General features: G+C 37.8%; 1 protein-coding gene across 1 annotated transcript in view; it reads right to left on the bottom strand.

Moving 5' to 3' along the window:
- ANO4 (anoctamin 4) overlaps positions 1–17927 on the bottom strand; it is a 130212-nt gene that overhangs the window by 43681 nt on the left and 68604 nt on the right. Inside the window, exons 8-11 of the mRNA XM_010011507.1 lie at positions 15616–15747; positions 7095–7201; positions 5124–5179; positions 4485–4606 (exon numbers count right to left, since the gene is read on the bottom strand). Of these exons, the coding sequence (XP_010009809.1) occupies positions 4485–4606; positions 5124–5179; positions 7095–7201; positions 15616–15747 (417 nt within the window). The remainder of the gene's footprint in view (positions 1–4484; positions 4607–5123; positions 5180–7094; positions 7202–15615; positions 15748–17927) is intronic.

Genomic DNA, 17927 nt, shown 5'->3' with positions numbered 1-17927 from the left:
CTCCTTGTTCCCCCCCCAAGCCAACAGACATTCATGACAAACTTCATCTCCTAACCTGTTGAGCCTTTCCTTCTAAATGGTGCAAATCACAGTACTCTTTTTTGATCTAGAGATCTAACAGCTTCATCCTAAATGAAGGCCCAAGCAAAGTTCTGTGTCTGCATAAAGAAGAATGGACATGGTGGGGAGTAACCCAAATCTCTGCAATGTAAGGAAAAGGACATTTGTGAGTTGCCCTTTGCTTCACAACTGGTATTCCACAGGCTGTACTACTGTAATTTGCACCAGGATCAAGTTAAGATTTAATTTCTTATGACCCCATAATTAGCATATTTTTTCTGTAAATCTCTGCTCAGAAACAGTAAGAGCAGAGTGCTCATGAGCTGAGTGTTACAGAAACAAACTATGACAGTAACAAGGTCTTTGGAGATCTTCCTAGGTGCCATGTTCAGAGCAGTTCCACATTAATCCCACTCCATAATTGAGTTAGCCTGGACCATCATGACCCTCAGGAGACGAAGATGGTTGAGAGATACCTTTGCCACTCATTCCAAAATTACTCATCTGCACTCATTTGGTGCGTTGAAGTTGCACCAAATACAAAAACAAGCTCTGTTTCTTCTCTGTCACTACATACAGAAGAGAAATTTCATATAGGTCTTAACAGTGATGGCAGTTCTTTTACCTTCATGCTTGTGCTTTAGCCAGAAATCAGTAATGTATGTGGAGAATTCTAGGGTGCATCACTGTGCATTATTTATACTTAAATTTCCCCTGTTATCACTTTGCTCTTTGAAAGCCTCTTTGAAATTTTCCAACACTAATAAACATTCACATTTTTGCCAACTTTTTTTAACTTATTACCATCCAATTCAGATTGTTAATAAGAATAGGAAAAAATGATTTGTTCTCCTACAGAATATTTCCTCCACAGCTAACCTAAAAAGCAGACATAAACCCCCATGCACCCAGTAGAATAATCCATCTCTCCTATCCTCATATATGCTATAATAAAAAATAAATTGAGCTGCACAATTTTATGCTAGCCTATCACCTACCTTAATGATGAACTGTCTGTCCCCTCACCCCATTCCAACGGTAGAACTGTTATTGACTCAACTGGGCCAAGATTTCAATCTCAATGTTTATCAATAAGGCACATTCTTGAAAAGTATCAAGCTACAAAGTCTGATTTCAGACTCATGAAATGTGATATCAGACTATTCTGTATATAATGACTTTCATTATATAAACTTTTGCTTTCAGGACACCTAGAAGGAAGTCACAGAACTAGAACACAGGCAGGTTTGGATTCAAGCTAAAAACATAACTATCTTTATTAATCCTTTTGCAGGTTAGAATGAAATCCTATACAGAACTTTTTACATTACAGAAACAAGCTATGAGGGAGCTAGAGCTTTCCAACAGGTGTTTTGGTCATATGAAGCTCTCATGACAGCAGGCTGAAAGGGAGTTGTCAGCTTAAAAACAAGCCAATTAATGTAAACAAAGAGTTACATGAAAATTACTCAGGCATTAGTTTTGCCTCCAGGTTCATTTAGGTAGCTTTACAATCACTTTATAAATATAGTTTTTCCCTCCCTTTTTCTCCTGTAGATAACATGCACAAGCAGCAGGAGAAGCAATTTGTGCACAGCCTAGAGGAAAGCAGCAGTGATCCAGTGTCCAGGAATCAGTGCAACTTCTTCCCTTGATTCCTGTAGTCCCAGAGCATATAAAGTTGCCTCTTTCCAATTGCTATCAATTCTAAGGATCTTAAATTATTCTTTTAAAGTAACTATGAATACTAAATTCTAACAGAAGTGTAATTAAAATCATGGTACCACATCTGTTGATTAATAAGAGTGCCTTTGCAAATATGCCAAGTCTGTGCCTTCATACTGCCACATGTTTCAAAGCAGAGTGAAAGCAGAATCATGCAATTCCCCTCAAATGACTTTTTCCCATTTATTTCTAGTGACTAGCATCTCATAACAGCCAGCTGATGAGATTAAATGAAATCTGGGAGGCACCAAATTGACAGCACCAGAGATCTAAGGACTCTTTATAGCAACTAAGGGAAAAATAAACCAGTACTAAAGTATAAACAATTTCTCTTCCCATTGTGGCATCTTGACTTTAAGATGGAAATATCTATTAATGAGATAATTTACCTAGTGTACTCCTTAGGCTTTCTAAAGCATATAACAAAGGGGAATGTCAGCTAGCAACAGTAAATTCTGGCCCGATATCTGTGGAAGAACTAACATACATTCACTCCTTTTGTACAGATGGAAACACTATTCCCTTCAAGCACACCCCACATAGCTGTTTGCACAGGGGAAAAAAAAAGTTACTTCTGCTGCAAAATTGGTACTAAAAAATCTTCTGTTTAAAGTATGCACGTTGAGATACTTCTGAGAGAAATGAACAGCAGGTCTTGCTGGTGTTGACAACTCTTAAGGGAAAAATCTCCAGCTCACTAGACACGTGAGCTGCTGAGAGTCGCAGTAGACACAAAATATTCAACAGGAGCTAAGGAAATGAGAGGGTTCTAGCACCTGTGATGTGAGAAGAAAAAGGCATTCCCTCCCCTTTCCTGTCACGCCCCTTTGAGTAAATTCATCGCAGCTATGGGTGTGCTCCAGGCAGCAAACAGCAGGCTACTGAGACTCACGTTCCTGTCAATGCTCAGGGAGCCTCACAGCTTCCCCTGTCCCCCTCCTCTTTGGGTGAACACCTATTCTGAACCACCACAGGCACAGGACACCATGACCTCAGCTAGGGAGTCTGCTATTTCGATTGCTGTTCTTGTTTTATAAAACGGCTGTGTAAAAATATGTGGATGTCACTGTCTGATGAAAAACTAAAGCATCTTACAAAATCTTAAACATCAAACCCAGGCTACTCAAGAAGGCTGCTACCAAGGTCCAGAACAATCACGTGTCTAACTTTGCTCATTTTGTTACTATTTATTCTCATGCTTAAAAAACCTTCCAGATGTGAACCAATTAAACCCCAGATATTGGCTCAACACCACTTTCACAAACAAGAAATGTTAATGAAGAACAGTAGCCTTGACCACCATGGACAAATGATTAAAAAACATTGTAGAGATAAGTTGTTTACACTTGTGACATTAATACCTTACTGCAAAATTAAACATAAAAAACTTCAGTATAACTTTTGGCTCCTTTGTAAGCCAGCAATTTCCATGGTGTAATTTGACACAAATTCCGTATTTCTGTACAGGCCAGTGTATTAAAAAAGAAACAAGAAGCTTTCAGGATTAAATTATGAGGTTAAAATACTTTGTTTTCTAAAGCATTTTAAAGATTATATGACTTAGTAAAATTTTTTAATTACAGTTCTCTCTGAACTTTTTATCCATGGAAATTGAACATCTCCTATTTAATGAAATGGAGAGGTTTTATATGGCCTTAGTCAATAACACTGTCCACCTTCAGGACCACCCTCTAAAAATCTTCCATCTGGAAACAATTTTGAGAATCAATAAAAACAAATGTTTCTGTCAGTTATAGGACTTCTAAAAGGGGAAATTAATATGCTGGACCAATTGCATGCTCTGTATTACCCTTCCCAGTGGCCAATATATTAATATTTTCAGTGATGTCCATACATCTTAAGACTTTATTAACAGGCCCTTGTAGCTTCATATTCCTCTCTTCAAGTAGAAAAAGCCCATCAATGCCCAATAGTACTTCTGCCAACATGATTAGTAAAGGCTCTGGCTCTCTATATATGCATAAAAAAATACGTAATCCTCTATGAGCACATGCAAGCCTATTTGAAAATATTATTTAAAAGGGCTATAAGAATTTGGAGTCACTTTTGGGCTTTCTCAGTGTTTCTTCTTTGCAGGCTACTTGCAAGATGAATACAAATCCAGGCTGTGGTGATGTAGCTGGGCTGGGTTTAAGAGAGCTGGTACTAGAGAGACTTCCACCCACCTACCACTATTGCTGCTGAACTCAGTAGCACACTCTGTAAGCTCTGGTCCATACCATTTGTAAGCATCATTAGATTTCATCTAGGGCTCCTTCTGTGTCTGCTTTTTAGTAAAAAAGAAGGTCTAGTCAATAAAAAGCCTGTTTGTCACCAAGCCATGCTCTGAGGAGGAACTACTGCAGTGGACAGGCATGTAAGCAAGTCTACCCAGCCTCCAGAGATTTCTCTCTTCTTTTTTTTTTGTTCTTTTAAGTATTCTGAAAACCCTTCACTGGAAGTCATGGTGTCAAGGAATGCTAGATGGAAACTTACTTCACTTTCAATTCCTTCTACAGGCTCCTCTATAGATACAACTTTGAACGTAGTGGCACCAATGAATTCCCATGACCTCAGCATCAGTTTTTAAAAACAACATGAATCAACTGAGCTTTTCATGTTTTTTTTTTTTTTTTGTAAGAGATAACTTATGCTCAAAGCACCTATAATGGGACATACTAACAGCAGGAAAGCTTTACCTCACGAGATCCAGTGGTTGGTATTTATACCACACTCCCCAGGAAGCCCAGCACTCATAGAGCAGGTGTCTGTGGTTTTCTGCCCCGTGGGTTCTTATTGAATTCTTACTTCTGTAACTTCCCTACAACACAAATCTGGACATTAATGAACAGCAGCAGCAAAAAAGAATATCTGAGAAATCTCTGTCACTAGCGGTATGGATAACAGAAGTTATGCAAAGTCCACTCTTGTGCTTCAAAAGCTAAATACAACATTAAAAGGAGAATTTCCTCTGACCTCAGTAAGATTTGAGATTATTCTTCCTAAGAAATTTATGACAAATGGTGTTTAAGTCAAAGGCTATAAACTGAAGAATCTCAAAGAGAAAACCACAGCATGATATTTTTCCTGTGAAAACATACTGATTTATCAAACCCAAATACTTTTTACAGAATAGATCTAGAACAACACTCTCATCTCTTTCTGCAAGAAAAAAAAAATCCAAGAAAAAAGTGTTACTAAATGGGATGGATGTCAGAGCCAGACACAGAATGAAAGAGAGTAATAACATTAGTAGGATTGAGAATAAATGATTACACAACTAAGAATTTTTGTGGGGAATGTCTGTTCAAAAAGAAAAAAAAAGCTGAGAAAAATACCTCATGAAGAGGAAATGCAGCTTCATAGGAGCCGTTACTGAGCAATCGATTCAGACCTAAGAATCAAAAAGTATCCAATTATTTACCAATAGGACCAGAAAAGTTACTAAGCAAAAAAAAAAACCAAAACACATTTTCATAAGCTGGCTAAATGAAGCTTGAAGCCCATTAACAGTAAAAGATAAATGTAGAAAAGTTAATCTTTTGTAAATTTTGATGAAGATATAATACAAGCAAAGATTTGTTCAAATATTAATCATCTTTTATCATTTATTATGTCAGAAGTTTAAAGATTCATTTGTCAAATCCATCTTTAGAGTAATTTCAGTGAAATCAAGACCTCACACCAGGATTGAATTTTGACCCCATAAATCATGGTCTCAGGAAGCTATTTAGATGAAAGGCTGTTTTTCTTGGGAGCAAAAAACTTCAGAGAAGATCTTTACATTTTTGAACTGCAGGCCAGTAAAGCAACTGGAACTCTTAATCTGATAGCGACATTGTAAAACATGTTTAGTTTATGTCTTATAAAATCTGCTGGACTAAGAGATAGAATAAGAAAAAGATAGGCTGCAGTAGTATAAGACCAGAAAATATATTTGAACCTGAGTCAAAAGGACTGCTATTTGGCACAAAAAAAGTAATCACACACCCCACTCGGTCAGGCCTTGTCCCTCTTTAATGAGAACCTTGAAAGAAATAATGGATGATTGCTGAGATGTCACTTGAAAAGTCACCAAAATAGGACTGAACAACTATCAGGCAATGCAAAGCTAAATACTGGCACTAGCAGCCTGAAGGCATTTGAACCCCATGGACTGAGAGGCAAAGAGTCCTGATTCCTTTCCTAATTCACAGGGGAATGACAGCAACAAGAACACAGCAATGAGAAATACTAATTCAACTTTCAGCGACTGCATTAGTATCTGCTTGCAGAATATGCTTTCTCCCACAGTCTCTGGCAGAAAACCAAAACCTGTACAGAGCTTTGCTCTGCCCAGTCATCAGCACAAACTTATGTTCATGACAGATAAAACACAAGTAGATACGTGAGGGATCTTGAGGAAGGCAGGGACTGCTACTGTGTGTGCTAGATGCAATGTCTGCAAGCATGCATGAATTCTTCTCTTTCTTCTCTCCCCTTTGCTCAGTGTCATTCTCAGAGCTATTGCAGCCCTCATCCCAGGAACTGAGAAAGAAACAATTTATGGGATGTTTCTCTACAGCTGGAGGAAGGACAGGGTTTAAACAGTAAGGCAATGAAGTAGGCCACAGAAGTTTATGGGCATTGCCTCTCTGTGATGGCCCAGTCTCTATGTGGTATTCAAGCAGTATGTTGTCTGTATCACGAGACAGAAGATGGCCAATGTTTTGTACTCCATCTCTGTTCTGCTACTGCCTGCTCTCCTAGATCTGCATACGTACCTCTCCAAAGGTCCGCTCCACCTTCTATCTGAAAGTGATGCCAGTGTTATGTGTGGCATCCTGAGGATGTTCACTGGTTAACTCCCTTTTGACTTACAGCAGCTACAGAGATTCAGAACCTTCCATCTCCCTTAGGGATGGACAGGTATCCAGGGAGAAGCACTACAGACTGAGACGTACAGCAGCACAAATCTTGCTATCCTTTCAAACACATTTTTATGAAGGAATAAAAGCTTTTTGGCATGAGTTTATCTGCTTCTCCAGGGTCCTTAATCCACAAATTTCTTGCTTAAGTCAGTCTCTTCCCTTGCAGAGGTGATAAATCCCATGTGGTGACATATGTGCCTGTAAAAACAGCCTGATATTACAGGGAAATTATTAGGTCTTGTAGGCAAAGCCCCTACAACAGCAGTGAGCAAGATGTAAACAGCTCAAAACTGAGGTGATTGAAAAGGAAGCAGAAGTCTGTTATGAGCCCAGGCAGACTTCTCTTTTTTTCAGTGGGACTTAGTACCCATATTTAAAAGCACATTGCTCAGCACTCACCAATTTTGTTTTTTCCTTCTTCATATTTCACTCTTTGTAAGATATGGTGTACAATTCTACTTCTTGTAGCATTATTGAAGAAAGTTTCTTTGTTGTGTATGATGAAGCTATATAAAAATACAAACAAAAGGCATCTCAGGAATATACAGTAGCACATTCAAAGCAAATACTGAGTTCCATTACATTCTATAGATCACTAAAAATCTTCACTATGTGAGCAAGTGCAAGGAAGATTAAAGAACACCAGATTAAATGACATGATGTCAGTAACAGTATTCATTCCCTAACAAAGAATTACATGGAGAAGTCTGAAGAAATATCAAAGATATTTAAGCATTCATTATGTTAAGCAGCACTTTTAGGTAATTCACTGAAAACTACAAAGTACTTGCACAAAAATTTGCAAAAGAGTAAGATTTATAGATGCAGCTGTAGAAATTCACATTTGATTTCTATTTCAGGCTTTTTTATCATGCTTTACAATTAAGAGTCAGATGGAAATATCTACTTGGTAAACCCCTCTTATTGAAAATCAAAAACTATGTTAGAAATGGAAAATATTATTTCCTCCTATGTTTAGTCCTGAAAGTTTAAATAGAGTAGAGAATTAGCTTTTGGAAACTACATACAGAGTTATGTATGAATGCAGGTTTAATAACTTAGCCAGAATTGTGATGAGTCTAGGAAATTTAAAAATTAAAAAGCCACAGAATGTATCGTATTGATTACATTGGTAGGCATAGTATATTTTAAATAGATTTCTTAATCCCAATATACATACTCAAGGCAATAAAATGTTTTCCATCATTGCCATAATTACTGGAAAAAGGCAAAAAATTTAAGTGTTTAGAGGTATTGTTTTAACTCGTCAATTAAATACTGCTAAAGAAGTCTTACAGTTGCTTGAGGTGTGTAGGGCTTCAGGATAGACTGGGAAATCATATATGGCTTTGCAGTTCCTGTCATTTGTAAGTACAGGCAAGAAGTTGAACCTCTGGACTTTGGGGACTCCATATGCTCCCTCTTTATTATCAAAATTCTCTGCTAAATTTTCCATACAAGACAATCTGTAAGTTCCTTATGTTTGGCTTCAAAGGCAGATAGCAAAAAAATTCCCAAAGTAGAGGTATAAAAGACTGTTATTTAGAGGTTACTATCTAGCGTCTCTTTTCCCACTCCACCCCAGATACAGGTCATTTCTGTGTCCACAGTCTACTCAGTACTGTACTTCTTGCTTCCTCCACATCCCTACTAATCCCAAAGTCCTACATGTGTCCCACAGTATCCTACAGTGAAGGTGATTTGATTTATGCATATTGGTTGACCCCCATGTGTGTGCCAGTTGACCAATGAACTGTTACCAAACAGCATACAACAGTGTGCACTGGCCACTGCCTTTTCTGCATAGGCACAATTTTGGGCCACTATTCCATTTCAAGCTGCTGATACTCATAAAGTAAGACTCTGCTTATTTTTGAGACAGCTACATCTGTACCAAATTTATTTGAAAGGGATCAGTATGTAAAATAATAACTATTAAAGGATTTTGATAAGGAAATACTGTCATCACACAAATCTTAATGCTTTATCACATAAAAAGCTAACCTAAACTCTGAAGTATACAGAATAGCATTATTTCCAGCTGAAGATGGAGCTCTGTATTAGTTGTTTTAGTATACGTTATTTTAGTAGTAGCACAAACAAATTAAAAATCAGTAGTAAACCAGAAATGAACAGTTAGTGGTTTTCACAATTTTAATTTTCTTTTAATGCCTGACTTTTGTCTCCAAGATCTCACCTCTCAGACTGCACCGAATGTTAAAAAACTGTGAAGATAACTTATGAAACCAAAACAGCACAGTAATTTTTCATTCTGACTTAGCTATGAGTTCTAGTAGGATTCAACTGAGAATTGAATGACCTTATCTGGAAACTAGTAAGATTGATCCAGCTAGCACCAATAATGTTAATCTATTTTCCTTGTGATATAAAGTTATTTTTTCCACCTGTTATCATGGCTATGTTATACTGCAACTACAGGTAGTGATTTCAAAACTTTTTCAGACAAGTAGGCTAATAGTTTTTCTGCACTTAGTCACTTCTGTTTTCATGAGTCATGAATGAAAAAAGGGAAAAAAATCAAACACTATGCAATCTTACTAAGAAACCCCATCTACCTGTTTAAAGAAACATTTTTGTCATTTGCATTCATTTGTAAATTTAGCAATTGTGTTGTTATAGCTTTTGATTTCACACGGCCAAGAAGGAATAACCACATGTGTCTGTGAAGCAGATGTCAACACCTCTATAATAACTGCCAGAACAAGCTAAAGTAGTTCTAAAACACATGTATAAGAGCTGCAGGGGTTCTGCCCTGCCTATTCTTGTGCCAGTAATAGGCATATGATGGCAGGAGGGGGAGAGGAGGAGTGTTTTCCAACATTATTCATGGAGACACGAATGCAGAAGAGATGCTACAGTTTAACAAAAAGGAGTTTTGGGACGGAATTACATGTGGCAAAGGTTAAAAATAATCCCCACCTAATCTTTTTAATATAAAAATCACAGGCTTTAACTCAAGTACTTAGGTAATTTCTGTGAAACTGTCTGTAGAGTAGCCCCAGAAAGAGCAGTATCACCATAACCAAGGGGGAAGGGAGATCTGGCACAGGAAACAAGAACAGGCAGACATGAATGGGAGGCATTGAAAGGTTGAGAATATCTCAAGTACTTGTAACTATGTGTTACAACATCCCAGCTGGATGTTGACAGAAATAAGGACAATGCCAGGGAAGTTTAAGTTTATCTCAAAAATCATGGGAGTTGCTCTTGTCAGGTGAGTATCATGCACTTCAGTGTAGGACTTCCTTTTTTTCCACAACCTTTCTCTCCTATGCTTCATGGGCATTTCTTCCTCCAAAACATTTTGCTCCAGGTTGTCTTCTTTCAGAATGCAGTTGGTAAATCCATATGCATAGAACAGCCATCAAGGCTATTTCACAGTCTCCAGCATCCAATGAGGAATTCAGAGGAGAAAGACTTCCTCAGTCTATGGAGAATCTCACCCATCAAATTTCAGTTCACAGGGGCCAGAGCCGAAGACATTTCCAAGCTAGCTGTAGATAAACATTCATCAGACATTACTGAGCTATAAACTCCATAAGGCAGAGGCTTTCTAGAGAGGTTTTTAATCCTTGTTGCTTTCAGATGGAAGTTTCCTCACCTGTTCTGTTTCTGCTGTCTTTGTTAGAATTTCAATAAGTAAAAGGGTTTAAATGTTCGTGAGAGCAAAGAGCTTGTTTCCAGGCTTAGTAAGAGTTTCGTACATTGAAGGTTTTGATCACTCTGTCACCTCATTCGTAAGATAAAAAATGAGTAAGGATTAACACACTATTATTTTTATTACCCATAAAGTTAATGCATAGTAGACAATAAAGCCAGTGATTTGTTCCACAACAGCTATAACTGCTGGCCTGGTCCTGTAAGTCTTATTTGTGTGAGCTGTCCTTATTCAAAAGGAAAATCCAAATGAAGATAATGAGAGCACTTCTGGCAGGAAAGGTTCCAGAGCTGATCCTTAATTAAAGCCCCTTTTAAAAATGTCATTGTGGAAATATTGCTCTTACATTCATACTGTAAGTGGCACGAAGAGTTGGTGAAGGTTAATTGCTTTGAAATTCTATTTGTAGCTTTCTTAATTTGAGTCTGAACCAGAGATTTCAAACTATCTTTCCATGGATAACAACGCACCACAAAGCTAACTGTCATCTAAAGAAGATCCTCTAATGTGAATTCAGCCAAGAACAAACTACCAATGAATTCCTGTTCATACATTCTCTTTGGTAATCTTGCAGGTTGTACAAACCCTTCAGGGTAAACCATTGAAAAAACCAAAAAAGGTTACTTTTCAATTTTTTTTTTTTTTTTTTTTTTTTTTCTCTTTGAGGAGCAGGGACAGGGAAAGGCTATTTTCTGCTCTACTGGTAAGATATACAAGCTGAAAGCTGAACAGCCATCGCCTAGTTGCAGAGCCACAAACTAAGGATGTATGCATGTACATATGAATGTCCAGCTTTGCTACACAAGATCCCCAGACAATGAAACATTTGATGTCTTTGAATAACCTGGTCTAGTAAAAGGTGTCTCTGCCTATGGCAAGGGGTTGGAACTAGATGATCTTTAAGGTCCCTCCCAGCCTTAACCATTCTTTGATGTTATGTCTGATATTCACCATGTTAAAAAGTATGTTCCAAGCAAATGACAGTTGCTGGAAACAGGACCAACTGAAAGGAGAGGTATCATCCGAAGTAGTAATCACCATATGAGAGGTATATTCTTTAGTACAGGAGAAATGTCCAACACTCTGCACTCCCAGGTAAACCCGTGGCAGTAGCTAGCTGTTGTTGGCAGAAGCAATAGGAGGTTTTTACCTCATTTAACATCAAAGAAAATCATCAGCTGTAGTAGCAGCAACAAGATGAGCCTGCACCATTCCAGTGAGAATATCAGCACACATCCCTGTAGTTTGCTTGAAAATGGGTATATAATTATTACTTTCTGTTTATTTTAATTTTGCCTGACTTCTAAGGCTGCAGCTGACTTTTTTGTTTATCTAAAAGACAATGTTTATTAACAGTTAAGGGATTTTTCACATCATGTGTCTAAACCAGGATCACTTTGGTATGTATTAGTGGCTTCATCTATTTCAGATTTGGCACATCACAGCCTCAAAACTGCTAAAGTAAAACAGAGTTGTGAAAGTGCAGAATCTCTCCTCCACTTTCCTCTGCCCTTTCCCCCCAAATCACCCAGATCACTTCTTAGTTTAAATTAGTTCAGTCAGGAATATTCATCTGAGATAGAACAAACTTTATGGATTTTTCAGGGACGCCCTGTTTCATTCAGTTTTCAAGGCGATTAAAACTTCCAGAAACAAAGAGAATTTAAAACACCAAGGCATTTCCAAGTCTGGTCGCACAAAGTTTTGTTTAAGAGCAGGAATCTGACAGAACTGATTCCCTGTTTTCAAAAAATTGAAAATGTGTATTTATGATACCACAGATGTATTTAAACACAAGAACGACCATTCTGGTTCAAAATGAGTAAGTGTCCACAGAGCCCTGTGCTTCATCACCAGTGGCAGCAGCTCCCTGACCCACCCATGATCTTGGGGTGAAGCAGCTCAGAGGAACATGGGCACAGACAATCTTGGTAGGGATAGAATTTATTAGGGCCAAACCGAGCACCAGCAATGTAACTCCAGCCTGAGAGACCCATATCTTGGAAATCTGACAAAGATACACGATGGCATCCTCATGTAAGACAAGGGGACATCTTACAAATGAGAATAACTCCATTAACCCCTGGTATGCAGGGCATCTTCGTTTAATTAATCCAGATACTGTCCTAGTCCTCTTAAGTGTGTAAAGTTTTTAACCTAATTTTCACTGAAGTGATAAATGTTTAAGTGGTTTATTCAATTATATATTAGATTAATATTTAACCTGAGAGTGTTGCCTTTGGAAGAGAAAGAAGAAAAAAAAGAGGAGAAATAGCTCCTGATATAAAGGTTGAAATCTCTAAACAGCAATTAAAAGCATTTTCGTAGCTATTATACAGCTATCTGAGAAATTGCAGCTAATTACTACTGTTCCTATTCCCAACTGATGAGCATCTCACTACATAAAATAACTAAGTAGTAGTAGAAAAATAACTAATTATCATCATTGTCTGATGGAAAACATTTTTTCACACATTGTGAACTGCATATTCTTGTAACTGATAATTTTCAGAACAAACGCTTTGGCATAAATAAAGTCCTTCCCAAGCTGTGGCTGCAGAACACAGATATTACTCAGAAAATTATCATTTTGAATTCCACACAATTCCAAAAAAATGCTTGCCTCAGCCAGGCAGAGTTTCTTTCCTCCAAAAAGAGATTTCCTATTACTTAAGAAATAAAATGAATTTCGGTCTTCTCTTGTACTGATAACTTCGTGATGTACCATAATCTCTTTAAAAGAAAACCTGAAGCTAGGCTGCGAAAGTTACAGGCACTTCTTACAAATGTGATTCTTGCATTTCTTTGCCTGTTTGGGAAGGAAGGCAGATGCCTAGCTGTGCCCCTGAGAACAAATGTAGTTTTTTTCCTGAAAGCTAGCCTTTTTTCACATCTGGCCTTTTCCACCTGAATGGGAAGAAAAATGCAAGAAAGAAAAAGACCATCAATATGGTCTACTACAGCTTCACATGCTCATTGTACATCAATATGTCAAAGATATTCATTCCTATTTACAAAAGGTCTTATCAGGCCTTGCTGATTTTGGTCCTATTTTCCTCCCCAAACTCTGTATTGTAAGTATTGTCATCTGTCTTTTTACACTTTTAAAAGCAGCTATCACAAATGAAGACTGTACTTAGACTATGTTAGAAACAACATCTGTATCGTATTGGAGACCTGGATGTCAAAACTGTGACTAGATCAAAAAAGATAAACTACCTGTTCTTTGATGAAGTGAAAAAGGTCTGAGGCTATGAAGAAAGTAAGAATTAAGGAATTTCAGGCTAAAATTGCAATATTGCAATATTTGGACAAACATGAAACCTGGACAAGCTCATACAAATATCTGAGGAATAAATTTTAGAAAATTAGAGGCACATAAAACCAGGAAAGAAGGAAGAATTCTCCAGCTATGGTATGTGTAAAACCTACAGTGAGGACACAGAGATCTCACCTGAAAACTCAGTTTATGGAGATTTATAATTCCAAGTTGTATTTGTGAATGACTTACTACATGGCCAGTAAGAAGTTGCTCAGTGTGTCTTGTAGAAATATTATTTATGACAACACAGAAATCCTAGATATGTTCAACTAGAAAAAGCACATATCTTGCTCTCCAGAAATACTTTTTCAATAGCCAGAAAAATCCTTCTTAGTGTAATTAGAAGACTGATTATATGCTTTAGGCTCGTGTGGCTGTTTCTTCAAGAATAGTTTAATGTACTTCCCACTCATCTCTTCTTCTCAGTTAGGATCCCAGATTTCAAGAAAATTTTATCTTTTTTACTATAAACTCGAAACTCAAAATCTGAACAGAAGATCTGATTAAAAGCAGACACTAGTGACATTTTTCAGCTACCAACTTCCCACAGTGCACAAGGACTGAAAGCATTGTATTTATTTTCAATTCTTTGAGGACTTCAAGAACTCAATACGTTACAAACATTTTCCTTCTTCAAAAATGTCCCTGTGTTGGCTGAAGTCTTAAACAACACTGAGGTCAGCCAGTTGAGAATTGATGTGGGCCTGGGACCCTCCCTGTCCTGTGCACATTCTGTCTGAATCAGTTTTGGCACAAGTATGTGATGGAAGCAGATGCAGAGTCACATCTAAAAGCCCAAAAGTAGAGAAGAGACTGTCACTGTTATTTTAGCCTACAGGATGATGTACTTGTTGAAGACAATAGGAACTCCACAAGTAAGTGGCCATGACTACTATGTAGCCTCCACTGTCATTGCATTGCAATTGTGAAGGTTACTACACTTAGCATTGGGCACAAGAGAAATCATCTTCTCAGTGATCAAACCCTCCATTGGCACAAGTGATTCAAACAAATGAAGGTGCAAGTCACAGTAATTGATACATCAGTTAATATGTGTTGGGTTAAAGATAAATAAAAAAATCAATTTCTACTTATACTTTCTGCATGTCTGGGGATAGGCAAGCATCTTTATTACTGGCTCATTATACATACGCTTTCAACAGAATGTTTATGTATTTCTTGGAAGAAGCTGTAATTTGGTCAAAGCAAGCAGCAATTTGTACAAAATCAGTGAACCCCAACATAATACACCTCTGATACTAATAAAATGATTCTTTTAAACTCTACATTTCCAATTATTTGATACTTGCACTCCACAATCACAGATTAAAAGCACACACTAAAGATGTTCCTTAAATGCTCTGCTTACCAACATACCCTGAAATTCTTGAAACAATTAAAACACCTGCATGCAACTCGCTAGATGAATATTGAACAAGTCATTATGTTTCAAAATTCTAGTGAAGCCGAGTAAACCAGACAGAGCCAACAGGCTGGAGCATAACAAGAACACAAGAATCCTGTCAGAGCCAGGACCTTTTGGGAGAAGGAGGGCAGCTCAGCCAGCATTTTATCAGTCCCCACACAGAAGGAAAGGAAGACTACGAAGAAAGCAAAAGAGAAAATGTCAGGCCAGCTGGGGAGTACAGCTTCAAAGTTTGCAATGATGTAAAAGGAGTGCCAAACAACAGCTGGAATGTTAACTGAACTACCACAGCATTTAACAAACCCTTCCTATCAGTTTACCAATGCAAACAACAGCAAGGCAGAATGAAAAATTACTCTTGTTCGTATATGCTCTCTTTTTTTTCGTGACAAGGCACTAATTTGAAGGCACAAAGACATGAATTGATTTTTCCCAAGGTGAATACAGAAGGATAAGTTTTCATTTTGTAATTAAGATGTAATAAAACACTCACTGATGGATCCTTTGTTGACTGAATGGAGCAGTATAGCAGTCATTCTCCTCCAGATCTGGCAGTGTCTCCTTGTCCAGTTTCATTGGCTTTCTAGGTAACCATCCTCGAAACCTGCTTATTTGTTTCTCGATCCTGCAGCAGATGAAAAGTATGAGCATTTGAGATAGTGTTTTTTCATTACTTTACAGAGCACTTACAAAGAACACATGTTGGCAAACTAGGCCACCTAATATTTACAACTAGAAAAGATGCAATGTCTTTGGGGTTTTCTTGAGGCAGACCAAATTCTACATGCTGAACTTGATTGTTAATAACCGGCTTTCATGAGAAGAGCATCTTATTTTGTCTAAACAGAAAAGCAATTGTGATGGTACATGCTGCTATAAAACTTATTAATCCCAGTAGGCTCTTAGCAACTCTGTAAGCCTTTATTTATTTCTCAGCTTTTCAGTTAATTTAAATTTCAGGCTTAAGTGACGTATTAGGCTTTGGACATATAAATTTTAGAACAGCAGAGACCGTGACAGGAAGCTTTGGGAGCTAAACCCCAGCAAGTTGCATCCCTTTACTGCTGTCTGTATGGATTCTTACCTCACAATTGATGTTATAAAAAATAGGCTACTTCTTTGTTAATTTTGTTCAGTTGTAGTGTCTTACAATACTACAACCTCCGTGAAACCAGAATATTCAGTGTGTAGATTAATAGGTGACTATCACACAGATTTTTACATTTAGAATGTAAAAGCAAGCTAAGATCAAGATGGAGAAATGGCAGATTTAACTGTAAGTTCACTAATTCAAAGATGCACACTGAAATGGAGGCAGAGGGAAGAACCAGAGCTGATTGAAGGAGACAATTTAAACCAAATTCAAATAAAACCTAAAGTATATAATAAAAACACATAAGAAAGATGAGATATGTCTGGCACAATGAGCCCTACTGTCTCATTTCTTAACATCCTCAAGTCATAATCAGTGATCCCTGCCTGCAAAAATAATAGACTACAAATTATAGACTACGCGCATACTTCAGTTGCTGGCTTTTTCTAGGAGTGGAGCTAAAGGGCATGCATGAGTCAACATCCTTTGAACTTTAACTCCAGTTCTGGGTGAAGCTCAAGGACTGGAAATGTAGTTGTTTCTTTTTTTGACATAAGTCAGCACAATAACTCTGTGCCCAGCAGATGCTGTGAGCTCTGCACAGTCATTTTGAGGGAGGGCAATCCATACCCAAGCAGCTAAGTGTGTGGGAAAGTGATGTGAAATTATTAGCAAACTTTCATTTAAAATACATATAAGATTTCCTAGGATATACAACCCTCTCCCATCAGAGAGAGCTTTTTTTAGTAAGAAAGCTAATGGTAATTTTTAAACATGGACACATTTCAAAATTGTAACCAAATTAGTCTACTTGTTTGCTACCATTTGTGTATTTCCAGTCTGGGAATAGCATGGGGAGGTGTGCAAACTTACCCTCAGGACTGTTTGGTGGAATGTGCATGCAAACATAACATAAGACACTAAATTAATTATCAACTCTTCATGGGCAGTGTTTGCACTGGCCCAGCAGTACAGAACACAGGAGGAGGCAGTTTGCAAAGTGCAGGCAATGTCTGATCCCAGGGTTGTAAAGGGCCTGACCAACTCTAATTCTGGAGCTGTAAAATCCAGCCTGACAGCTTTGAGCAAATCTGTGCAGGCACTGACAGGAACGACAAAGGAAAAGTAAGTTCTCTACAGGGGAATTCCCTGTCTCTTGACCTCCAGTTTTTCCTCTGTAAAGGCCACAAGCTCTACATTCTTGTGTATTCAGCAGGCTTAGTGACTCTGAAAAGGAAGAGGAATCAGGCAGAAGGGTTATCTAAATATCCTGTTCCATGCTTATTTGTTAACTAAAATCGTTTGAATTCTCCAAGCTATTAACACCCTTCCTAATCTGCAATTCTTTCCCATTCATCCTTCAAGTCAATGTGCATGTTTGAGATACGCGTGCTGCAGTTTTATCATACCACACATGCACGCATGAAGGCACAGAGTGATTTCCCCACTTAAGAAGAATGCATTATTCATGTTGGCTTCTCATGGAGTGTACCCAGAATTTGACTGGTTTGCTATTCCCAAGGCTAAGATTACTTGGCATGCTCAGTGAGCCTTCTGGCAAACAGGTTTGAGAAGGTTGCAAAGCTTTTCTGCAAGGCCCAGAACATACAGTACAGCCATTCCTAGACAAAAAAGAAATAAACACAACCTATTTATCTCTTTGAAAATAAAAATGACCAGATTCCTAAGTTGCCTTCAGCTCACTCCAACTG

This window comes from Nestor notabilis, unplaced genomic scaffold (genome assembly GCF_000696875.1).
Source record: "Nestor notabilis isolate BGI_N333 unplaced genomic scaffold, ASM69687v1 scaffold2573, whole genome shotgun sequence".
In the NCBI taxonomy this organism is placed as follows: Eukaryota; Metazoa; Chordata; class Aves; order Psittaciformes; family Psittacidae; genus Nestor; species Nestor notabilis.
The sequence above is the reverse complement of the archived record's forward strand: the minus strand, read 5'-3'. Positions and strand labels throughout refer to the sequence as shown.